Source organism: Phaethon lepturus, unplaced genomic scaffold (assembly GCF_000687285.1).
Source record: "Phaethon lepturus isolate BGI_N335 unplaced genomic scaffold, ASM68728v1 scaffold6123, whole genome shotgun sequence".
Lineage (NCBI taxonomy): Eukaryota > Metazoa > Chordata > Aves > Phaethontiformes > Phaethontidae > Phaethon > Phaethon lepturus.
This window is the reverse complement of record NW_010528266.1, coordinates 12,589-37,896: the sequence shown is the minus strand read 5'-3', so window position 1 is coordinate 37,896 and position 25,308 is coordinate 12,589. Positions and strand designations below refer to the sequence as shown.

Here is a 25,308-nt window from a genome sequence, read left to right as displayed (position 1 = left end):
CCCTCTTCCCCTTACTTTTCCTGTTTGATCTTCATTATATGGTTGCATATAGATAATCTGGCTGCACTTTCCGGTGTTACCTCTGAGCCACAGATTTCAGATCCATTTGCCCCAGAGCCTAGTGCAACTACTGCTGCAACTACTGATACTACAACTACTTCAGCTCCTGCTGCTACAACTACAACTATTACTGCTGCCACTGCTGAAGTGGATCTCTTTGGAGGTTAGTTTGGTTGCTCTAGTGCTCTATGCCAGTGTGTAAGGTAGATGAAGCAATATCGAGTTCAGCTGTTGTAACAAGGCCTCTAATTTAACCAAAAATACCAGAGTTGCCTGTGTGTTGGGTGCTAGATGGAACAGGAAATGTGAACTGTCCAACTACCTCTCTGTTTGCTGTGCTTTTAGCTAATAGACTCCTCTGCATATATGTGGAAATGGAAAACTGTATACACTTAGACTGAGTTACCTTATGGTTGAACAGCTAAGAACATTAGTTTTCAGATCCACACTGGGGTAAGCAGGTACTCTTTCCACATTAGTCAATAACTATGCACTATAGTACATTTTCTGGGAAAAGCAGTTGTGCTTTCATAGTTGAAGAGGATGGATGCTTCCTGCCCCTTCATTACATGTCACGCTTGTGTTGTGTTTGGTTTGGATCTTTCATGTAAGTATAGTATTGAGCCAGCTGAAATTACTATATTTCAGCATTCTTGAGTCTGAGTTTTATCTCACACGGCATTAACAGTAAATTAAAGTGGCAATGAACTTGTACTAAATACCAACTATACAACTGATGTATAGGAAATGTATTCTTATAGCTTAGTTACGCTCTTTCAGTCTCTAATGTTAGCTGCTAACCTCTTTAGTAAGAGGAAATTACAGTATGTTGTCAGTTTTCTTGTCATTGCTGTGGAGCAGGAGGCTTCTCAACAGCATGTCAGAAATTACTGTTTATTTTCAACACTATACAAGCTTAGGTTAATGGAGAAATCTTCTGATTTACTAACTGTTAACATGTCTAAGGTCACCTGATCACTGTATTTTTCTAGCTTTCTCTTCATGTGATGCACGCTTCCAGCATGACAGTGGATGTCAGGAGTTAGTAATGACTTGTTATCAAAACTGAATTCCAGTGTGTTCTCTGAGGGCTGTGTTTATCTATCACTTCTAGTGACAGGATTGCTGGAGAGGTCTCATACATAAACAGTCTGGCTACAAAGGTGTTTCCTAGAAACTGAAAGTTCCCAGTTAGAAGTTTTGTTTAGGACTGACTTCAACAGACAGCTCCAAGAATCCCCAGTAAAACTACTGAGAAGCTGTAAGAAAGGAGTACAGCTGCTACCTGCTACTAAACCCCTCCTTTTACGAAGAAGGATAATAGTCCAAGTGCCACAGGGTCGGGCAGTTCAGAAGCAATTTTAAAATAGTTGTGGGCAATGGTTCTGGACACCACTAGGAGCAAGAGAGTCTGATGTTGGTTACTTGCAGAAGCCAAGGTCTGTGCTCATTAACACCCCTGCGGATGCATAGAGTGTGAAACTTCTGGTGTGTAGACACTGGGGTTGAGCCAGTCTTGGATATGGCACTTTCAAATTGCATTACTAATTTAACATGAAAAAAAATTAAATGGCTAGAAATCACCGTAAACTTGCAACAGGATTAGAAAAACACCTACCCTTGCCTATTCTACCAGTACTACAGTGGCAAGATGTACTCTTCTTCTACCTTTTACAGTATCCTGTGCCTAGAAAAATGGCTGCTACCAAATCCTGTGTCTGCTTCCATGTTTATAAAGTAGCAAAGAGCTGGATGATTTTAGTTTCTAGAGATTTAACTGATCATTAGATTACTTAGAGGCACATGTTAAGAAGTGGAGTTGTCTTCATCCTCCCAGTGTGGAAAGAATTTTACATTTGCAGTTTCCAGATTTCCGTGACTTGATCTCTTCTTTTAAAGAGAATGTATTTTCTTGCTCAAATACTGTAAATCTCCCATGGATTGTATATTAGATGAATGCTGACTTTTTCCTGGAATGTTTCAGGAAGAAGGAAAGTTTTATTATTTACAATAGCAGAAAACCTCTAGTTCTCAAGAAGAAAAAAATCTCTAAACACACTCAGCAGTAAAGGTAGTTTTGCAGTGCCGTCAGGGCACCCACAGGCCAAACCCTGTTAAGATCCTGGAGTCCATACTGAACTTCCATCTCTCTACTTGTGGGGTTTTTTGTTTCCTTTTTTGTTTGTTATTCTGAAGCCTCTGCTGTAAGTGATGTCCCATACTAACATTCTTTGTTACTTCAAGACTGTGTATAGAGCAAGCAGTGGTAGTTTTTGGGTAGACACTGTTGCTCTCTAGCTTTTGTGGTGCTAGGCATGCTGACACTTAAGTAGGTATTTGGCCTTTGAGGTCTTCTAGAGATACAGTCTTCAGGGTCACCTTAACTTTTTGCGGGTTGCCAGTTTTTAGTTGCTTTACATGGTTCCTTGCAGTGAGGTGTGGTAGGGGAAGGTGCAGGAGCAGTGATCTCAGGAGAAAGAATGTAAAGAGTCTGCAAGGAGTGGCTGGCTAGGGAAAGGAAGCTGAAAGCTGCAGGAAAAAGGCAGCCAAGCTGATGGAAGAAGCAGAAGAGGGGACTTTGCAGGACTGAGTGTTGAGTGTTACTCTCTTGCACTTTATTGCTGGTGCTTTAGCTGATAGGAGCCTGCACGCTGCCTATAACTGGGCTTTGTCTTTAAGAGCAAAAGCAGCTCTGCGTTATGTCTTCATCTCTAACATGGTCTTGGAAAGCAGATGAGAAATTTAGGATTGATCCAGCATAGCTTTTTTTTAAGAATTCTATCTGATTAATGGGCAAGCTTTCAGCTAACCTGGGCCAACTTGAAGAATTCCTTATCATATTTCTAAGACAAGAGAAGGCTGTTTTCAACGTGCAGCTGGAATTATTCCTGAGAGGGAGAAATCTAAAGGTAGAAGAAAGGCAAAATATCTTGAAATGCCATATATCTCAATAATAGAATTTGGGACACTAGTGATGTGCTCTTGAGTTATATTCTGTTGTGTGATTACACTGTAGGCCATGCAGGTAACAAGTCATGGCAGACACTGTGCAAATGTCAGTTATTAGGCATTCAGATGACATGAATCGTAAGTGGGCAGGAGAACTATCATTTTCCCTTTAAAGGCAAAGTGATGAAGACTTTGGCAGTTGAGGGCTAATGAATGTCCCTTGTGCTAGAACATGCTAATGCAGCAATCTAGTGTTTATTTTAAAAACAAACAGCAACAAAAAAATCCCATAATTTTTGTGATTCTTTCCTAGCACTGAGCCTAGTGGAATACTTCTTGTTAGCTCAAGAAACAGGTCAGGTTCTCCATGTCAAAAAGTAATGAAGGATGACTGAATTCTGATTCTGTGAAGAGGAAAAAACCTGTGGAAACAGAAAAAAAAAATATTTTCTCTACACTTTAGTTCTGTGTTCTTTCCTATACTTGTGACTTTCCATAGGGTTATTTCACATGTTACAATCATTTAATGTTTTGTGCAAGTCAGCTGTATTAGCATGTGTAAGTAACTTCTGTTATATATTGATGCCATGGCATTAGATAAAGCCTGCGTGTTTGAAATTAAACAGACCACTCCAGGAACACTTACTTTGCTGTGCATACGATGTACTGAAGCACTACTTCAGTACTTCAGAATTTAAAAATGCCCTTGTTTGCACATCATTGCAATAATAACTATTTTTATTTAACAATGTAAGTATTATGCAGTACATAATATATACCTATCGCTCCTATTAGATGTTCCATGCAGTATGAATTTGCGAAGGTTTCAGCAACATCTCTCTAAGTTTCCAGGCTGTCTGTAGACCCAAGTGAGGATCATGCGCTACTTGATTCTAGAAGTCAAAAGCTAGATTCACTTTTAAAGCAGAAGATGCACAAATGTAAGGAAGTGGCATAAACTGAGTAAATACAGTAATTGCTGTAAAGGGAGAGGATCACTTACATTGTTACTGTGTCAATATGGAGAAACAAACAAAAAAAAGCCCAAATGCAGTACTTAATTGTATCCATTTCTGCATGTGATGCTAGATTTTAGCAGAGGGTATCTGTGTAGGAGCAGCATGGCCTTTTGAAAGGCTTCAAAGAACTTGAAAAGCATTAACTTTAACAAAAAAAAAAACCCCAAACAACCTAACAAACACCAAAAAAACAAAACAAACAAAAAAAACAACCCAGCCCTTGGTTTGAGCTGTGAGTTGTAGGGTTACCTGTTCAGGTTGGTCTGTCTTTATGCTTCTATAGGTTTCTTGAACTTCTCGGAGTAATTAATATTTAAAGTTCTTAACATGGCATTTTTCCTTTAGATTCCTTTATGATCTTAGGTGTTTATCCCACCTACGATTTAACCCAAGTATGATGATAAAGAAAGTGATACTGCTTAGCTAGAACCTTACTCAGAAGTGGCAATAAATAAAGCTGGTGCCAAGCTAGGTAGTGCAAACCTAGCTGGTCCTTCCATCTGCGGGCTGGAAGGAATTTGTGCCCACCTGAATTTCTGTGGCTGTTGCATGTGGAACTTCATTATTCTACATCTGGACAGGAATAGGTGTTACTCTAGGGCTGACGTGGTCCCAACATAGAACTTGTGACTAACTCTATGCATTACGAAATCTGGAGTTTATCCTCTCATGCTGGGAAGTAATTATAAGTAGTGTTGACCACCTTCTGTGCTGTTGGCCTACAAGCTTTTGTGGGTAGAAATGTGTTCTTTTGAAAGAGCCCAGGGTGACCCTCCATCTGAAAGCTGGCCCTGTAGAGCAAAACCCCACACACATGACCATATACATAGGGTATTCTCAAGTAGTACAATTCAAAACTCTTCAGTCCAGTTCTGTGTTGAATTTTTTCTATGCAGTGTATTCCAGTGTCTGGTATACATACAATACTGTGACATCTTACTAATTATGATTTTTTTTACTTGGACAACTGCCATCCAGTTTTATTGTTGTACCTGTTACATGAAAAATAGAATTATATTTGAAATGGCTTATTAGCAGGCCTTTTTTTGCTACTAACTCATTTTAATTCTATTGTACAAGACTGGCTTTCATCTCTTCTGTTGAAGTTTCAATGCATGTTCTTTTAAGCTTTTTAGATTAACTGACACAAACTTGTTTTTTAAAATGGTTGTTTTCATTTTAAAATTGATGGTCAAGTTAAAGCATGTTAAGCTTTTTCCTGTAGTAGTTTGACAGTGCAGTTGCATTATTCCCCAACAGAATTTTTGTAACTTGCTGCCTTTGTAGCAGTAGAGATATGGCCTTTAAGAGCATCTTGAAGTATTTCATCTTAATTACGCAGTCTTTTTGTGAAGAAAATGCTTGCCTATGAGGATAGTCCTACATGGCACTGTCCATTAGGACTACTTCGTGGAGTTAAGAGCTACAGATGGTGGTTTAAGCCTAGGAATAATGCTGTAAAAGTTCAGAGCTTAAAATTTAAACATACCACTTAGCAACTGGCAAACAAACAAAAAAAAACAGTCAAAGAAAACTCGTGAGCAGGTCATTCCAAAAGCCCAAAACTGTTGTTTTCCCTGGCTTGACTGGTTGGCCTTAGAGGTGATCCTCAAAGAAGGAGGTACAAACTATGGCTAGCCAGTAGTTAAGATGAACATTCTTCATCTGTCAGAAGCAAGCTGAGTAAATATAACCTATGCATCAGGTTATGGCTTCAGAAAGATCCGATTGGAATACTGTTAAGAAACAAGTAAGTTCAATTTCTCAGATGTTGCATGACTGACTTGGCTCAGAAGCTGGAAATGGTAGATGCAGATTTCTGCTAATGTAATTGAATTGTTATTTGTAACAGTGCTTAAGTTTGCAAAGCACTATGCAAGCAAATTCACAGTTGCAGATTAATCACATGTATTATTTGAGCCCAATATATATATAGGGCTTTGAGCATGCAAGTATTTAATATCTTTATTAACACCAACTTACGGACATACCTCTGCCCTTTCTTCATTAGTTAATTTTGGGTAGTACATGGGCATGCTGCTCTGAACCCTTATACAATGAGAATAATGCCTTCTTTCGCACTCACTGTACTTCCTGTGGGCAACCCAAGAAGCTCCATCTTCAAACCCTGTCTAGAACCTGCTCATGTGGGGTTGGGGGAGACAAAGCATTTTGCGCTGCATGACTTGTCTTGCTGTCAGAGTAAAAACATTCATGTTGTATAAGGGGATTTACCTGTGCAATTTAACTTGGTTCTTTTACTATATTTTTCTTCTCTTTATCCTTTTTCCTTTTAATTTCCATTCTTAAACTGCACCCAAGATGCCTTTGCAGCTTCTCCTGGAGAAGCCCCTGCAGCAGCTGAAGGGGCAGCAGCACCAGCTACCCCAACCCCTGTAGCAGCAGCTCTTGATGCATGTTCAGGAAATGGTGGGTTTTATGTCATTAGATAGTCTCTTGTTTTGCTGTTGTGTTTTGGTTTTTTTGTTTTGTTTAAACTATATGGCAGTGTGTTTTTCTGAAATTTTCATAGTGTTTGCAATTGGTCAAAACAAACCTTAGACTGAAGAGCATGCTTAAAAACTGCCGGTTTCTGAGTCCCAGTAACTTTGTGCTTATTTGGTTGTGCCAATAAACAATTCTGGCAGTGATGAGTTTTGTAAGCAGTAACCTGCTAAACTGGATGTTATTTTGTCATATTTCTGTCTTTTTTTTTGGCCTTGTCAAACAGCCTTTGAAAGTTCTCTCCTTTAGTAGCTAGACTACTCAGGCTTTTCAGATGGTCTGTTTTGGAAAAACATGAGTAACGTGCCTGGATAAGTAGGCTAGATGTTAGAGCAACCTCTTCTGTGTGCGTGTGTGGATTCGCAGTATGTGCATTGCCTGTAGTTGCTTTGTTCTTGACTTCCTCCCTCACTGATCCTAAGTATGCATACACATATATTTCCCCTCTCCTTTTTACAAGACCCCTTTGCCCCAACCGAAGGTAGTGCAGAGGCTGCTCCTGAGCTGGACCTCTTTGCTATGAAGCCAACAGAGACTGCTGTTCCTGTAGTTACCCCTACAACTAGTGCAGCCACTCCAGTTCCTGCAACAACTCCTTCTCCAGCTGCTGCTGTTGCTGCTGCTGCTACTGCTACTACGGCTACTGCCACTACCACTACTGCCACCACTTCTGCTACCGCCACCACCTCCGCTCCTCCTGCTCTAGATATCTTTGGTGGTAATTTTGTTTTTAACTCTTTGATTCTGGTGGATTGATCTGTCAGAAGTACAGAACAAACAAATCATTGTTGCATGCATGCTGTGTGCGAGGCTTTCAAATCAGAGAGCCTGTTAACTCAAAATACCATGTGCAAAACTTGAAAGTCTGCTTTCAGTCCTGCCTTTCAAAAATGAGTTAAAGACATGTTATGTTCTTGGCCTTAGATTTATTTGAGTCTGTTCCTGATGTACCTGCAGCACCTAAACCAGATGCTACTCCTAGCATAGATCTCTTTGGTACAGGTAAAGAGAGAATTCTTACAATACTCTGCTGCTTTGATGCTGTGTAATGGTGTAAACTGACTTGAATGATACTTACTTCTCCTTGGTTTTTCTTTCATTTCTGGAAGATGCTTTTTCATCACCGCCGCATGGAGCTTCTCCTGTGCCTGAGAGTTCTCTTACTGCTGATCTCTTATCTGGTAAGTGCTTGTCTTCACAGGCCATCCTGCAGGCTTATGGTTTGGGGTTTTTTTTCTCAAGAGTTTAATTGACATTGCCAATTTACATCTTTAAGCTGAAATACTAAGTTGTGGGTTTGTTGACACTTTGGTCACAAGATTAGCAGCTGCTGAGGATGCAAACTATGAAGGGGCTGACACTGAGGTTGAGCAAATAATGTGGTTGTTGAGAGAGTAAATCTTCCTCTGAGCATAAGAAAATTCTTAACAAACAATTCTTTGAAGTTTTCATTTTTTGTGTGAGAAGTGTAACACTTTCTGTTTGCAGTTCTGAACACTGTTACCTGAATTTACTGACCCTGTGGTTCTAACTGGTGGAGACCATGTGGCTTTGAAATATTTAGCTATCGTTGCCTTGCTGATACTAAATATTATTTATCCTATGCTTACTGCAGTGGATGCATTTGCAGCCCCCTCTCCTCTACCCACTGCCTCTCCAGCAAAGGTGGATTCTTCAGGTGTGATTGACCTATTTGGTGGTGGGTATTTTTCTTTCCTCACCACTTCAGAGATGAATCACTTCATTTTAATTACCTTTGCGCTTGGCTAAAGCTGCAGCTTCCCCTTATCACAGCTTTTCTATGTAGCATCACAGCTAATACTAACATGTCCAGTTCTTCATATTGCACAACAAACTGCAGATAAGCTGTCAGTGTGGCCATTCTGTTGTCATTGCACTTGCCATCCTGTCTTATGTCAATGCATGTATGGCTCTTCCTCAGAGGTCCAATGAAAGTCTGTTGTGTGCTTTTTCTTCTTCGCAAGTCTCCATGTTCATGTTGTTTTCTCTCAGTTCCGTTTCTCAAAGCAGCTGAAGTTTGAGGATGACTTGTCTCAAACTGGGTATCTGAATCACAGGATCTGTGTTGGATTTGTCAGGTGGAAATTAGGATGGGCACAACCAACTCTAGAAGTATTGTAGAACAGAAATGTTTCTTTAGAAGTAGTGAATTTTTAAACATCAGTGAAATATCCCTCTAAAAAGAATGAATGTGAGTCAGCAAATTCTGGCTGGAATTACTCCAGTCCATCATCCAATGTATTCATCTGCAAAGTGCTTAACCCTCTTGCCTAGAATGCTGTGGTTTGTATGGGTTTTCTGAGAACAGGCACAACTAAAAGGACTCACAAACCTCACTGACATAATATTGATATCTTCTTCAGTGCTCTTCTTCCCTGTAGGAAAAAAACAGATTTCTTTGAAGTGCTGTTTTGTTGTACCTCCTTTTTTCCACCTGAGCTTTGCATCCGTGGTACTGCTCTGTAATAAAGATGGCCAAGCACTTTCATTTTCTTCTTTTGATGAATTAAGTGATTATCCTTTTGTCATATTTTGTTTAAGATGGGTCATGGATTGACACATTTAATATTGAACTCTACCTTTTTCTTGATGCTTTCTGGTATTCCCTTTAGATGCTTTTGGAAGTAGTGCTTCTGAACCCCCGCCCACAACCCCGGCTGCTTCTAGTTCCTCAGCTTCTGCAGACCTACTTGCTGGTAATAAAGAACTTCTAAAAACTTGTTATTTTAAGACAAAACGAAGAACTAAAACTAAGAAATGGTCTTTGAAATCTTTTGTGTTCCTTGGGTATAAATGGACTTTTGCAGCGGAATTAAATTCTTGTTCACAAGATTTCTTAGACTACTTTAGACAAATTAAGGAGGCACTATACCAAAGTACAAGTTAATTTCCTACATTATCTTTTTCCCATGATCTTCATTTTCCTACCTCTTACACAAGCCTTATTTTTCTGTACTGTTTACTGAATAGGGGTGTTTACATAAAGTTTCTTTGGCTGACTGTAGCAGTACTGAAGTTAAGCAGTATTACAGGCTATGCTACTTATTCCTTACTGCTAATTCATCTTTGTTTCTTGGTTGATTTAATTGAGGCAGGCTACATACTTAAATGTTAATAGCTTGAATATATGACTTGGTAGCAGTCTTGCATTTAGCCAAGAAGAGTGGAGTGATGAGAGAGAGCTTTTCTGAGCACAAGGTCATAGAAGTGAGAGACACCTTCAGTAGAATTGGTTGGTGGGTTATTCTTCATGAACTTTGGAGGTGATTGTTAGCTTTATGTTGTACCTTTTACTTCTGAGCTGGAGTGGTAGAAGCACTTTAAGCAACTGCTAACCACTCTAGGCATGGTGGACCCTGATGTCAGTTGCTGTCTCTATGTCTGCAGGTCTCTCATGCCAACTTACACTGTATCAGAAGTCCAACCCTGTGTATGTTTTGCCTTTATATGCCCATGAGAGGTCCTCCATTGTATGAGGAATACTTAATGTGAGATACCTCAGTACGTAATCTGTTCTAAGTGCTATGAGTTGATAAAAGTGGGTGCTTGCACACTGAAGCCATCTCAGAAGAGGACATGTTTTGTAGTACCTGCTGTAAGTGTGGGCATCACCTAGTTGTGCTGCAGGAAGTAGTCTAGATAATAATAATGTATGTGTCTGTTCTCAGTCAGTTCCAGTGCTGCCAAGCCAGCTGCTTAGCGTGCATTTACGCGTTATGTCCCTCTAAAGCTGTAGTACAGGCAGCTTTGGGATTTTAAGGTAGAAGACCACCTTTAGTTTTAATATTGCTTCAATAGGTCTTTATATTAGTTAATCTATGGATAGCCTAAGGCTAGAGATAAGGTTTTAATTAGCAGATTCTGAAACATACGGGGCATTTGCAGTTGTGTGTGTTATCAGGGGACTGGGTGCAAAGATGTTGTTGGGCAGAAGCTAATTCTGCTTATGCAAACATTACAGTACGAAATATTTTGTCCTTATCTGTAACTAAGCTTAAATTCCAGTAGGAATTATGCTCCAGATGGCTTAAACTTCATCAGCGTGCTCTCTGAATCTGATGAGTCACATTAAATCAAAACCTCAATTATAAAAGGGATGTTAAAAGGCTAAATACATAAGGAGACCTGAAGCAGTTGGAGTGAATAGATGATTTTTCTAAAATTTTATTTTTTTTGCTCTGAGTATATGTTCAAAAGGGCTCCCAGTAGATTTGATTTTTTTTTTTGGCAGATATAGAGAGTCTGTAAACATCACAGCATATTGCTAAGCATTTGTTTACCCTAGATAATGGCAGATGAATAGCCTGCAGTGTACTCAGCTTTAAATTTAAAAGTGTCCAAAATCCATATGATGGCTGAAGGCTTGTCCCTCATGGTTTATGAGTGTTTGGTTGTACTAAATGTTTATATGCGTAATGTTAAGAGTATACTTACTATGTATCATTGTCTTAAGTGTTCTGCTGTCAAATAAGTTTCTAGTCTCTTCTTGACTCACTTTCTAAGCCTCTCAGCGGACAAGACTAAAACTGTGCTGATAATCTAGCCATTTTCCCGTCTAGATCTCTCTATCCAATTAAACTGTGTGCATGTGTATCCTAGTACGTACTCTAATAATATGTTCTTACAAGAAATCTTACTTGAACCTATAAGTAAAAGCAACCTCAAAATCAGGCAGTTGGGGATGTCCAGACCACACATCTAACTCAGTTGCTGCTGTTTCTGCACACTTAGTCTGGGTCTTGTGTGAGCCTTAGACAACTAGGAACTTAATCTGTTAAAGCATTTTTTTATGGCTTCTGTATCTGATACTGCTGCTAAATTGAGCAAGGCTAAAAGCTATGGAATTAAGACCAATCATCTTGCAAACTTCACCTGACGCTGGAGAGAACTCTCTTCTGTAGCTGGAGAAACAGACACTTTATGGGGCTTTGCAAAAACTTACATAACTTTCTAAACAGAATCTTATGAACCGGTATTAAGCTCTACCTTGCTGCAAAGCTCCTTGTTCTCACTTAGGAAATAGAAAGGATCTAACTGAGCAGAGGACCTTTAGATGGCTCCAGTGCTTTAAGAATTGCTGCAGTCAACTGCCTTTGTCATCCCTGTATCTTGTCAACCTCCTTCCGGTCTGATTCTTTGAAGGTCAGTACATTTTGCAGAGAGTTCAATGCCTGGAGCTTTGCCTTGGGACAGGTGATGAACTAGGACAGAGCTTGTATGTAAGGGTCAGAGGACAGACCAGTATCGGTGATGTTTTAGCAAGTGGCTGCTAGAGACCGGCCGATCAAGAAGAGGCAGTAAAGGAAGCCTTTTTTTTTAGGCAGCTGGAGAAAGCCTCGCTGTCACAGACTGTGGCACTCATGGGCAACTTTAACCACCATAGTATGTGCTGGAAGGGCACTGGGGAATATGGCTGGGCACAGATAATCCAAGGGATTTCTGGAATATATTAGAGAATCTCTTGATGTAAGTGATCAAGACATAGCAGAGTGAGTTCAGTGCAGAGCCACCAAGATGGTGACTGGTGCATATGACACATGAGGAGAGGCTGAGAACTGGGTCCATTCAGTCTTAGGAAGTGAAGGCAGAAGGGAGGCTTTATAGGTGTCTAAATTACCTTACTGGAGGATACAGAGAAGACTAGCCAGGTTCTTGGAGGTGCACAGCAATAGGAGGAAAAAAAAAGTAATGTGGGTGGCAAATTCTGATTAAATACTAGAATTTTTTTTATTTTTACTGTGAGGATGGTCAGATATGACAAGAGGCCACCCAGAGAGGCAGTGAAATCTCTCCTTTTGGAGTTGCCAAGGCAAATCTCTGGGCAACCTGATTTCATTAGACCTGCTTTTGAGCAGGGTGTTGTGCTGGTTGATCTCCAGAGGTCCCTGCCTAAGGGACCTAAATTATCCTGTGACAAACCCACTTCAAGAACAGAACCTGGAGATCTGAGGGCAGATCTCTGATCCCAGTGCATTTCTCCAGATTCAGAGTTGGTATCTGTGAGCGTGCGAGTTCCTGTGGACTAGGATTTGGGTGATAAGGGCTTCTTGGTGCCAGGACACTGAAGTAGGACTAATAAACACAAGGAAGCTCACGTAGGTTTTTGAAATGCTCATGACTTCGGACTGCAGAAAGCAAGTTGCTCTGCTTCCTGCTCCTGGTTCCCTGGCTCCAAGCAGTGCCCTTGGTTGGTAGCATCTGAAGGGACCAGTTTAAGTTACGATCTGAGTGGTTTTGGTTATTGCCTGCAATCTGTCAAGCTTCAGCTGAAGGCTGTAATTTGAGGTGTTTCTAATCAGGTTGTGTGCTCCTGGACCAGTACTGCGTAGTCAGGTTTGCTGTCCTCTCCTGCCTGTGTCTGGGGCCAATGTATTTGTTCATATAGGCCAGGTGTTCCACAACTAAAGCCTGTCTGCTGGTGGTACAGCAGTTGCTGGCCTGGTGCCCAGGACCTGGTGTTGGCACACCACTCTCATTTCCCTGCTGAGATTTTTGGTTTGAATGCAATTAGCTACTGTTAACTCACTTCTCTTCTAAAATATGCATCTGATGTGTAAATAAGTCTGATGCTTGCATCAAGTGGGTGTGTATAAATTCCTCTTATTCCTTCAACATTTGTAAAGTGTTTGGTGTTTAGCCTTAGTTTGTTCTCTGAGAAAGCAAAGTTTTCAGGGAGAGCGTCCAAGATTTCATAGTAACACTTGGTATAATTGATGCTCACAATTTGAGCACAGGTTCTTTATGTTGAGCTCGAGCCTGTCTTGTCTGGCAGATGTTTTATTTCATAGCTGGGAAATGTGCTGTTGTCACTATAAGGTGTCTGCATAATGTGCTCTAACTGTTATACCCTGTGACCATGGAAAGCAGTGGTTAGAAAAGTGGTTAGAAAATCTTGAGAATTTTCTTCATTTTCCCATTTTTAAAAAGCTGACTTCCCACTGAACTGTTAACTAAAGAAAGCTGAAGAAAGAAGAGGAAGAAAGGAATCGGCTGACTGCTTAAACAAGAGTGTGGCAAACTAAGTAAAAAGACAGAAAGCAGTGATAAGGGGTTAATGTAAATAGATGATCTCTTCTAAATTGTCAAGTTGTATTTGGTACTTAATTTCAACAATGTCACTGTTGGAGTAACGTGCTTAATTTTTCAGATTTCACCCACATGAAAAGATCTGTATTTACTTTGGATGAGAATAGGACTTAAGGTGGTCTCTAAAAATTGGAGAAGATTATCCAAAGGTTACATTTTGAATGAGTAAATGTTCAAGCTTCTGTCCATAGGCAGAAACAATTAGCTGGACAAATAAGGGCAGTAGACTGTAAGGCAGGACGTTCCCTGAAAAGGAGCTGAAGGCAGTGGTAGAGCGCTGGCTTGTCACTGTCATGTGCTCAGCTGTGGCAAAATAATATGCTTCCTACTCTGATAATAGTGGGGGGAAAAGTACAACCTGTGGGTTATGCAGAGTGCTCTTCATGCTGTATTTTCATAGTCATGGCTGGAGCACTGAGCTCGGATCTGGTCCTTGCTATGCAAGGGTGGCTGGGAAAAAACAAGACTGAGACTGAAGATGTAGTATGAAGGTCTCAGACATCACTGTCAAGAAGAGACTAAGAGGAATGGCTTGTAGACTAAAGAAAATTGAGAAAGTGCCATATGTCTGTTCTCGTTTTGACGGAGTCCTTGCATGTTTAATCAGTTTCCAGAGTCTGTAGATAATACAAGTAAGCTTAAATTGCAAGGGAGATGAAATTATATAGAGTGCAAGGGAGAGATTTTAAGAATAGTCAAGCATGGGAATGCATTGCTTGTAGGCTAGAGAATCTCCATGGGTAGGGTTTATTTATAGAAATATAGGGTTTATAATCTATACATTAATCTTAATCATGGAGATTCTACAAGCAGTTCACCTGTGGATGCTGTTGATGCTGCTTTGACATGGGAGTGGGGGGGGAAGCTATTTGAAGACATCTTGACAACAGACACAAAGATGTTTTAAGATGGCAAGAGAGGCTAAACTGGATTAGTAAAACACTGTCTTCTGAACTGAGATTCCGAAGTAGTTGATAGGTGATCATATGCTTTTCTCAAATTAGTCCTCTGTTTCTTTCTTTTTCTGAACCAATTCTGGCTTGTTGCATTCTGCCTGTGAGATTACTTACCTGGAACGATAGCATGTAGTACTGGTAGAATTGTGTTCTTTGCAGCTTTGGTCTGCCTCTGCAGAAATCAAAAACTTCAATGTTTGTTATTTAATTAGTGACTCTCCATCTTAAATTCCCTGGGTCATACCTGGCATACCAAGGATGCTTATGTAGTACTGAGTTATTTACAATGGTGTACTAAGAATTGTCTCATCATTCTGCCTTCTGTAGACTGAGCTTTTGTTAAACACAGACCAACGACTCTAATGTCCACACCTCTCTATGTGGCTTTTTCAAGGCTTTGGAGGTTCTTTCATTGCTCCTTCTCCATCACCATCCCCAGTCACTCCAGCTCAAACCAGCTTACTACAGCCTAACTTTGATGCAGCTTTTGGGACAACAGCTCCAACGACTGGCAGTTCATTTGATGCATCAGGTGAGCCACAGGGTTTCTTCCTGTGAATTTTCTAAAGTGTTTTATGTGTTAGATGAGTTAATGACACCATATTTAGGCTCTGAGTACAAGCAATAACAGTGATTTCCCTGTTCCTTCTCTACTGGAAGAAAGGGTGGTGTTCAGGCTGGTCTGCGCCCAAGAGCTCTCTGTATCCATTTTTTATTCTACCATGTCAGTAAAAAAAAAAACAAAACAACAAATTAGTGTGAACATCATCCTTGCATGTGCTTGATTGCATGAATCAGGAATTACACAAGGAAAGCACTGTCCTGTAAATCAAGTATATAGGCAAGTCGTCTTGCTACTGCTGACGCTGTTCTTGAGCTTGCATGGCACCTGAAAGTACACGAAATGGAGACAGGTCGTGTTCTTTGCCTGACTATAAGCTTAAACTTTCATCACTGCTATCATCTTGTTTGTATCTCTTCCATTCTATATTTTTCCATGCTGGGTCCTTGCTACACACTTAAATTTGGTGAGTTCTGCAACTGTGCAAGATAAAGGTTGAAGTAGTACTGCTGCTTGATTATTTGGTTGCTTGCCAGTGCACATGCTACCCCTTCCTATTGACTTAACATTAGCATGTACCTCAAATATGGATCAGAAGATAGAATGCTGGCATGAGATGTACCAGGCGGTTTGACTTCTAAGGGATCTAAAAAATTAACTTTGGAGTTAGATGACTGAACTAAGGAGGCTAGCTCTGTCAGTGTGGATGGTTCTGGTTCCTTCTGATCTCATAAGATGTTAGTAGGCTTTCCTGATTTCCCTGCTGCTTGCAAATGAGTAGTAACATCTTGAGACTTTCAATCCTGTTGCCGTAAGATGTCAAGGTATAAGTCTGCCTTTGCTGCAGTAATTCTGACTGGTATTTACTGCAAGATGTTCATTTTCAAAACCTTTAAATGAATATCTCCTGACAAATGTGTGTGCATCTGACATCTTTCTAAGGATGGCTGTAAGAAAAATAGTGTCATGTGCAAGTGGTGCTGTATCTATGTAGATTCAACTCTTCAGTTAAAGCCCTCTTAGGCATGTCCTCTCATACTAGTTCTCATTGGTATAGCTTATTCAGGATTATTGTACATTCAGCGTCTAGTAAAATGACATGCATGCCCTTGTTGGCATTCCATTTAATGTCAAATGGTGTTTTGGTAAGACTTGTGACGTGGTTGTCTGTGCTATATTTGTTGGAGCAACAGCAAAGTGGCAGGTAGTGTTTTCTTCCCACAGCTGCCGTTCTAACCCACTTTTCCTTTCACTTCCAGTGTTTGATGGCTTAGGTGATCTTCTTATGCCAACTATGGTTCCTTCTGGTCAGTCTATAACACCTTCAGCCACAGCAACAGTCACTGCTTCAGCAGCAAGCAAAGGCCTTGGAAGCGATCTTGATTCGTCTCTTGCAAACCTAGTAGGCAGTAAGTGTCAAATTTTGGTTTTAAGTGGTGTGGCATACAATTATGTTACTTTTCCACAGAGCCAAATATCTGACTAGTTTAGCTTGCTTCAGTGTCCTCCTGTTTCTTTCGAGAGATCAGGGAAGCTTTAGGCAGGAATAAGGACTGATTCAGGTAGCTGATAGTCTGGGTTCATAACTTGGCCCTCTTTGTACCCAGGATCTGAGTGAAATAATGGGACCTGTTTGGTAGATATGACTTGTAACGTATGAATGTCCCAAGTACATTCAGGGGCACATCAGACTCTTAATGGATGTGCCCCTGTGTAATACCAGATGGAAAGGTGAAAATTGTCCAAGCATCTGATAGCACTGTGGAATTGAAGCACAAAAGCTGGTAGACACAAATAGCTGACCTCTTGCAATAATGAGAGGAGGAGTCGCAGTGGGGTGAGGAGTGCATAACAGCCAAGAACAGACCTTCTCTCAGTGAACTTTCCAAAACATGTTCTTGAAATGTTAAACTAAAAAATGTTCTTTCGTGTAGTAGGAAAAGGGCTAGAGCCTTTATAACTAGAGATCTGTAGCTGCAGCCCCTCAAAAAACTTGAGACCCACCTAGGCTAAGGTGTCATACTACTGCAGTTGTACTTTGGAGGATTATATAAAGGTAAACACATAACAGCAAAGATGTAACTGATCTTATGATACATACTCTTCTCTTAAGTGTCTGGGGAAACCGTGCTTAGAAGTCAGCAGAACTCTTAATCACTTGAAACCTCTTCTGCAAATCATTTGGTATATCCAAGTTTGGGAGAGAAAAATCAAACTTAGCAATTTGTGACTTACAGGACATACACTGGTCATGTGAGAAGAGAATTCTTTAAAACTTAGCTTAAAACATCTTCCAAAGAGTAATTAAGGAAACTACTTGGAGTTCCCATGTATGATAGAGTAGACAAAACAGTGCAAAACTTCCAGGTACCATTCATATTTAAATGTATGTGAAAAACAGCTTTTTATTTCCATATGTATAATGAGGAACAGAAACCAGTGTTGTCATTCATGGTAAATAGTTCAGTTCTCTTAAATAACTTAGCATTTTGTAGACCTAAATATGTTGTTACTTTGGTTTGCTTACGGAGCAAAAATGGCTTCCTCAAGTATAAGACATCTGCAGCGTTCCTCAAAAGTTTGTCCTGAAGAAAGGGTAGATGTGGTAAGTCCTCTGATGCTGTCTAAATGAAGACAGACAAAACTTTATTACTCTGTATAAGCCCATGTGCAATGAAATGTGAGCTGTTACTTTGACATGCTTTCATTTACTAAACACATGACTGCTTTTTTCTCCTTTTTTCTTATAATTTTCAGATCTTGGAATTTCTGGTACCACTTCAAAAAAGTAAGTTCAACTTTGTTTAAAGAAAAAAAAAAATGGAAATTTTCAACTCTGCTGTATAGTCTTACATCTGTTTCAGTGTTTATTAAGAATCAATTAATTGGTTATGTGCCCCCTCCCTCTCAAAAAATCAGTTCAGAAGAATTCTGGAAAAAGTATTCTATTTTATACAGGTTCACTGAATATTTAAATGTTCCTGACATAGCTTTTAAACTTGATGACTTTAATCTGAGTCTTAGAAACTTTTTTCTGTAAATTACTGTCTTCATATTGGATAGCTGAGTTCCAGACAATTTAAAATGAAAAAGTAGTCCAGATAATAATTGAAGCTCCCCTCAGTAATCTAGGCTAATATGTAATAGTTTTGTTATCTTTTTACAGACGCTGGATGTGCTTATCGTGTAGGCAGTGGAATACTTGTAAAATAGAAGTTCATTCCATGCAGCGAAAAGCTTCTTTTTGCAAGAAGAAACATTTACAGCATTACATTTATTTTTTGAGTGTGTCTTCTTAATCTAACTGATTGCTTACTTTGGTGCCAAGTTTTCGTCCATATGCAAGCCCAGTTTTATGTGTGTACTTCAAAATGTTTAGTGCCTCTGTGGAGATGATACGTATAAACACATTACAAGGTTTATCCCCAAAATTCAGCTTCCTTCAATCCATTTCATTCAAATGGTGTATCTTATTCTGGATAGAGCAGCCTCTAACAAAATCTGGTTTTGCAACAGCCCTTTTATTCTATGAATGATTTGTTTCTCTTGTATCTATCAACTTTTTTCAGAACTGAATACTTTCCTCCTTCAGCTGTCTTGAGCAAGATTTCCAGCAATGAAATGACCTTTCAAAGACTTCTAGCAGGCAGCTCTACTGCCTGGCCCCAGTAGAATAGGCAGTAGCAGTCCCTCTTCCTACTTTACAAGGGTATATGCAATAATACGTTACCTTCAGTTAATACTAAGTAAAATTTCTCTTTAATTCTCACCACAAAGGCGATAACCACATAACTGACTTCAGTATAGAGTGTACTGGTGTCTACTGCTAACAACCGTTGAAACTGAGTGGCACTAAAGGTGTGTCTTTCTGTTAATAACTTAAACTGCATACACCATAAACTAACGTAGCTGCAAGCCTGATGTTAATGTATAGTGCATTTGGTTTTCATTTTCACTGTGAGGGTATGTAAATAATAATTCTGTGTGTCTCCCTCTCTATTAGGGGAGACCTTCAGTGGAATGCTGGAGAGAAAAAGTTAACGGGAGGAGCCAACTGGCAGCCAAAAGTAGCACCTGCAACATGGTCAACTGGTGGTGTCCCAAGTGGTCCATTGGTAGGTGGTTAATCCGTTGATACCACTGGTATTGAAACATCAATATTTTATGAGACGACGCAACCATACATGTAGGCACTGTTCCTGTCTACTTCAGCTAAAGAGTTTGCTTCTGTATAAATTATTTGATTGTTCCAAGTCACACTTAAAACCAGATTTACAGCTGGCATAAATAAATCACTGAGTTCAGGTCCATGAAAACACACTAGCATATGTATCAAGACACTACTCGACATGTACGCTTAATACCTGTGGCCATTTCCACGTGTGTGGTTAGCTGTATAGGTCTTGCCAGCAAAAGGCCCAGGTTGATTGCCCAAAAGACAATGGTATTGATCCAAAGCTGAAGTACTGGAAGGAGAAAATATAAATAGGTTTTTCCCAAGCTTTCCTGAGTGAAGTAAATCAAAAGACTGCACAGTATTCATACTGATCCGGTGATTGATGTTAGATTAGAAGTGGATAGCTTGTTTAGCAGAGTAAAGCAGTCTGTTGGAAAAGTTGCCCTGTAAAATACATCAGACGGCACTAACTTCGAGAGAAGAGGGTTGAATTGAGCTAAAAATCTAAACTTGGCACAAAGGCAACTTGATCATGAGTAAGCCACAAGAGTAATCTGAAGAGGGGTCATACCTCATCTCAAAGTCACACAGGGCATAAAACAGCCTCCTTTTAAAGAAAGTTGGGTTGGGAAGGAAAGGACTGCCAAGGGGGAGCATAGTTCAGTTCCCTGCTGCCGCAGCCAGATGTTAACATGACTCTTAAGCATGTTCCAGCTTCTTCCTTAATCTTATGGAAGGTACAAGAATTCCCTGAACTTGGTACTTCATTGAATGTATTAGTTGTAACGTCAATTTTTTTTTTTTAATAGAAAGGCTGGGCAATACTGTACACTGTAAGTGAATTTTTTTGATCTCTTATTGTGCTTACTCACTAAACACAAAGATACTAACAGCACCTCACCTGCACTACAGTTATTACCACTGGCTTAAAACTAGCTGGAAGCTACCTAACATGGCTGCTCTTGGACTGTCTGTCCAGCAGACAATTCTCAGGCAATGTGTTGAATATGGTAGTAGTGATTAACCATTTCTGTGCTGTAAGCTTGAAAATAATGGCTTCAGACTGTCTTTGCTTTTCTTGGATGTGAACTATCTGATGATTTGTACTACCTGAAATCTATAACTTTTGTAACATCAGCCTGATCTTGTAGTGGTTTTACCATCTGGTAAGTAACTAGCCTTTCTAGAAAGCTGGGTGGGTTTGATAGTATTTCATGAAACATGAGTCCTATATATATTTCTTCAAAATCATGTACTTAAGTATTTTTTTGAAACCAAAGAAAACCAGATCTGCAGGAAAAATAAATGTGGAGACCAAAAGCCACCCATCACTGTTGAGCTACTTAAGTTTTGGTCACTTCTTCCCTTCCTTGTGACCTTTCACCTTCTGGATGAAAATCAGCAGAATTTCATAAAAGCCTGTTCCCTCCTAGTGCTTTGAGGCAAAAGCAGATTCAGTTTGTGTGGTCATTTTCCTGGAATCTCCCTAACTGGATTGTGAGCTATAATGTGTTCCTGTGGCTGCAGTCACATCACTGCATCTGATGTCATTAATCTGTGTCTTCTATTCCTTGCTTTCCATACCTGAGTGTCCAGATGTTGGTTTTCGTTTGGGGGACAGCTGTGGTGCTAGCATAGTACAGCTTTTAATCAAGTGCTCCCCAGAAGACTTTCAGACTGGAAAAGACATTCATCATTAGCTAGAAATTGTACAGCGTTTGCTGACTAAAGAATTTGGAAGAGGTTATCTTGACTTGTCTTCAGTTTTCTAAGAAACTGGCATATTTTAGTCTGGAAGCAAGGATCAACCAAGGGCACTAAATGCAGCATTCATGGAAGTGGACTGTGCAGTGAGCAGTTCCCACATATTTCCAGAGACATGCTGTCCTTTGAACTGAAAGTGTGCTAAATGCTCTTCAAGTGTGGTGGGATATAACTGATTCAAGGTAGGCAGCAAGCATGTGGAGGCTCAGGCATGACTCTACAGCTTCTGTAAGAGCTTGAGAAATTGTGCCAATATACTTAAAGTAGTCATGAGGTTCCTAAAATTCCTACTACCATTTTTAAAGCTCTTCCTTGAATGCTTCCTGCCTCTCTTCAGAGCAGTTAAGAATTTGGATCGTATATACTCCTGTGAAAAGGAGAGACTTGGATGCTTTCAGTGCCGTAAGGAGACTCTGTGCATAGGAAGTTGCAGACAAGGGAACCAAAAGGGAGGATGTGTAGGTTCTGCTAGGTAAGTGGGGTGGCCTTGTTCAAAGATGCTCTTGTGCTGTATATCCAGTGAGACTACTAAACTAACAGTTTGCTCTTCCTGAATCCTAGTGAAAGATGACCTTTTTTTGTCTTTTTTGAATGAAAATAATAACAAGTTAAGCATATGAATGAAAAGCATAATAAGATAAACTCTCCTTAGTAAAATATGTAATGATTGTGATTGTGGCTTAAGTGTGTGAACTTATTCTCTAACTTAAATCTCACTGTATAAAAATACCAATTTTTTTTTAAATTAGAAACGAATTATAGCAGTTATTTCCCTTAGCTTTACAATCTGCTTAAACTGTTGCTAAAATACAGTGGTACAATTGCAATAGTGTGTTGGGTATCAGCTATGAAATTGGATGTTTTCTTATACTATGTAGAAGGAGGAGGAAGGTCTGTATTATCTTGGGCCTATTTTGAGTTGTATTCAGTAAATGGACTCCATTCATGAAGAGGATGGAGTCTGTCGCCCTTGCTTTCGTATGGAAAAGCAAGCTAAGCATCAATGTAAGGACTCATTCAACTCTTTCATTCTTTTGAAGCATTGTGCTTTTGAGGTTAGGTATTATCTGCTACATAACAGTCCTACTTTCTAGAACTTTGAGAGTGCTGGAGACTCCATGTGGTTTCCAGATAGTTGGTGCCATAGAGATTCTTGCATTTCTTAATTTTTTTGAATTTTCTTTTTAGACAGGAGCTGTGCCTCCAGCAAGTGCTGTTCCTGCCACAGGAGGTGCTCCACCTGTCCCACAGCCAGGAGCAGCGTTTGGGATGGTGAGGCTCTTTTGTTATGCTGCTCTCCTTTCTTCGTCCAGGACCCTACTCACACTGCATTAATTTACAGCCCCCAGCAGGCACAGGCGTACCCATGATGCCCCAGCAGCCAGTTATGTATGGGCAACCTATGATGAGGCCACCATTTGGAGCTGCCACTGGCCCTGGTGTACAGGTAAGTGTTGCTGCTAGGTGTTTAATTGCTCTCCATTTCTCTAGAAAGTAGCTTGTGTATATGCATTATCTCAGTTCAATTCTAGCTGTAGGTCTGTAAATGAGATTTCTTAGAGTATCGGCTGCCTGACTTGCAACAGATCACATGAACCGCCTTGCTTTTCTTCAATTCCCTTGTATGAGACCAATGGAACAGGTTTGAAAAGTCTTCTACAGCTAACTACATCCAATATCTTTTTCGGGGGATATCTGAGTAAAGCTCAAAGTGGAGCTGATGGGCATTCCTATTGTGTTTAGAGCTTGTCAAAATTCACTAGACCTGCACTCAGCATCTTCCCTCCTGGTCCGCCAAGAGATTCCTCAGAAAACCCACCTTCTGCTTATGAACAAGCTAAGGTCTCCAGTTCTTGGATGACAGCTGTTTCTCAGTAAATACAACTTTATCTGTTTCAGGCTGGTAGCTTGCTAGGTTTCTTTTGGTGCAAAACAACTGCATTCAAGTATGAATTACCGTAGTGTATGTAACACTGGAGTGCTCAGGATGCACGCTTTTCACAGCAATGTGCAAATCTAAATACTGCAGAGTGAAGTTTTTCTTCTAACTTTCATTAAGGTGAAGGAATGCAAATGAATAATCCTAATCTTCAGTCAGTCTTTCTTCTGTGAGTGGGAGATGCATGAGACTGCTTTATTTTTCATGTTTTTAAACTGTATTTACTTAGTCTGACTTTGTGACAATCACATAGATAAACATAAAGGAGACACAAAGTTTGGCCACCTAAAACCAAAGCAAACCTATTCTTAATTCTATACTAATTAAAAATAACAAGGAAGCATTGTGTCACAAGTTACTGGTTGCCAGGGAGAGATGAGTCCTTTCTTTAATATGATAAAAAAACCGCTAATGGAGTAATTAATGATGAAGTAGGTTGAGTGAATGGAGACATGCCATCCTTCCTGTTGAACTGGGTGGTATCAGCTACTTCTCATAGTTTCCTAAGGATTCTTTTTAAAGCTAGTAAGTTTGGAAGTGCAACGCTCTGTACCCGCTGTGATGCAAAACTTTTAGCTCATAGCCACTGGGTGATGCAACATAAGCCATAATACCTGTCCCAGGCTTCTTTTTTTTCCAAAGTAGAGTTTGGTTTGTAATAACTCTGAAATGGAAAGGGCCCTTCCAGGGGAGAGGCAGGGAATGACTTAGCTGTAGTATTTTGCTTCTTTGTAAGTCAGAAGTCCATCTTGCCTTTCAAATAGGGTGGGAGATGGAAGTTGATGCTGCAGCTCTAAAATCTGACTTGTAACGCTTGAAACAAAGCCACCTCCCTTTTTTGCAAATATTAAGCAAATCAACCTGTAGCAAGCTGCACTTTTTAAGTAGGGAACCACATTCCTGTTGAACTTTGGGTTTTCTGTGTAGAAATGGGAAGAACTGGAAACTGCTGTAAGTAAGAAGGTAGGTTGTAGGTATGAGAGCTTTGCATTTCGTATATAGTTACTTGATCTTGCTTTTCCTCCCACCTTAAACTGTCTCTGCATTTATCAAGAATAGTATTATGGAAGACAAAAACAATTTTTTTGTCGGAGAAGGGTAGTCGTCAAGGTGCCAGGGCTAGATATAAAATACCTCTAGTGCCCAGAGTAAGGGTAGAAATGAGGAGGAGTAAGGACAAGATGGGAGAATCATTTGCCACCTTAGTGAGAAGACTTGCATGGAACCTGAAAAACTGAAGTTTCCTATGGAATAACTGATGATTTTTATACCTACCAGAGGAGGAACCGAGTATAATATAGTCCTGTCTCCATTACACTTTGGACTCTTATTTCTATTATCAGTGTAGAACAACTTGTACTTAAATGCCAGTTGCTGGGATTTTCAGACCTACCCTGCAGCATGCACTGTGCTTATTCTGCACCTTGGTATTCAACATCTAACAATTGCTGAACTTCTGTCTGGGTTGATGATCCTAACACCGTTCTGTCTTACAGGGAGAGAGTGATTTGAAGATATGCTAATTAGAATATGCAGTGTTTATAGCCTTATCCCTTAAACCAGCCAAACATTGTTAACCCTGTAGTGAGGATGGAGTCTAAACAATGCTTGAGCAAAATGGCAACATGCTGAACTTGCAGAAAAAGGAGAACTTTGTATGCTTGCAATGTGCTTGTGTGAGAACCAGCTATATCTACCTAATGCTTGTGTATCCTTGTCTGCTTTGTTTTTTTTCCTGCTTTCCTGGCTGGTGTCTGTTAGCTTTCTCCAAGCCCAACTCCTGCTACTCAGAGTCCCAAGAAACCTCCAACAAAGGACCCGTTAGCGGATCTTAACATCAAGGATTTCTTGTAAACGATAAGGTATTCTGTGACTGCCTGCCTAAGCATGTTACGCTGTGGTACGTGTCTGGCGCACAGATGTTGATTAGGCCAGTAGACTGAACATGACTGATAAAATTGTAGCTGCAGAGATAGGTAGAAACATGCACTGATGATGTGGTGGTTTAAACAGAAAACAGAATTCTCTGTTCACACTCTTAGTTTTAGCCTGAAAGCTTGACTTTTGGCTAGCTTTTTTTTTTTCCCAAAAGTGACTGCCAGGAAAAGTTATCTTCAATCTATAACTTTAATTTTTGCCTTGTTTCCATTCAATCCAAGGGTTCATGTGGTTGTTTCTTTTCCCCTGAAATTAATACCGAAACAAATAGAATCATAACAGCGTACAAATACTGGGGGCAAAACAGTGCTGAAGAAGTTTGTTCCAGACTT

The 25,308-nt window shown here is 40.0% G+C and overlaps 1 protein-coding gene across 1 annotated transcript in view; it reads left to right on the top strand.

The window, feature by feature from the left end:
- The window catches only part of SNAP91 (synaptosomal-associated protein, 91kDa), a gene marked incomplete at its 5' end in the record, with an annotated part of 37,433 nt that overhangs the window by 9,811 nt on the left and 2,314 nt on the right, over positions 1–25,308 (top strand). Inside the window, 14 exons of the mRNA XM_010283615.1 lie at positions 53–223; positions 6,351–6,458; positions 6,994–7,251; positions 7,458–7,535; positions 7,643–7,714; positions 8,149–8,232; positions 9,167–9,250; positions 14,991–15,128; positions 16,418–16,567; positions 17,916–17,946; positions 19,162–19,273; positions 22,288–22,371; positions 22,442–22,546; positions 24,800–24,900. Of these exons, the coding sequence (XP_010281917.1) occupies positions 53–223; positions 6,351–6,458; positions 6,994–7,251; positions 7,458–7,535; positions 7,643–7,714; positions 8,149–8,232; positions 9,167–9,250; positions 14,991–15,128; positions 16,418–16,567; positions 17,916–17,946; positions 19,162–19,273; positions 22,288–22,371; positions 22,442–22,546; positions 24,800–24,892 (1,568 nt within the window). The remainder of the gene's footprint in view (positions 1–52; positions 224–6,350; positions 6,459–6,993; positions 7,252–7,457; positions 7,536–7,642; positions 7,715–8,148; positions 8,233–9,166; positions 9,251–14,990; positions 15,129–16,417; positions 16,568–17,915; positions 17,947–19,161; positions 19,274–22,287; positions 22,372–22,441; positions 22,547–24,799; positions 24,901–25,308) is intronic.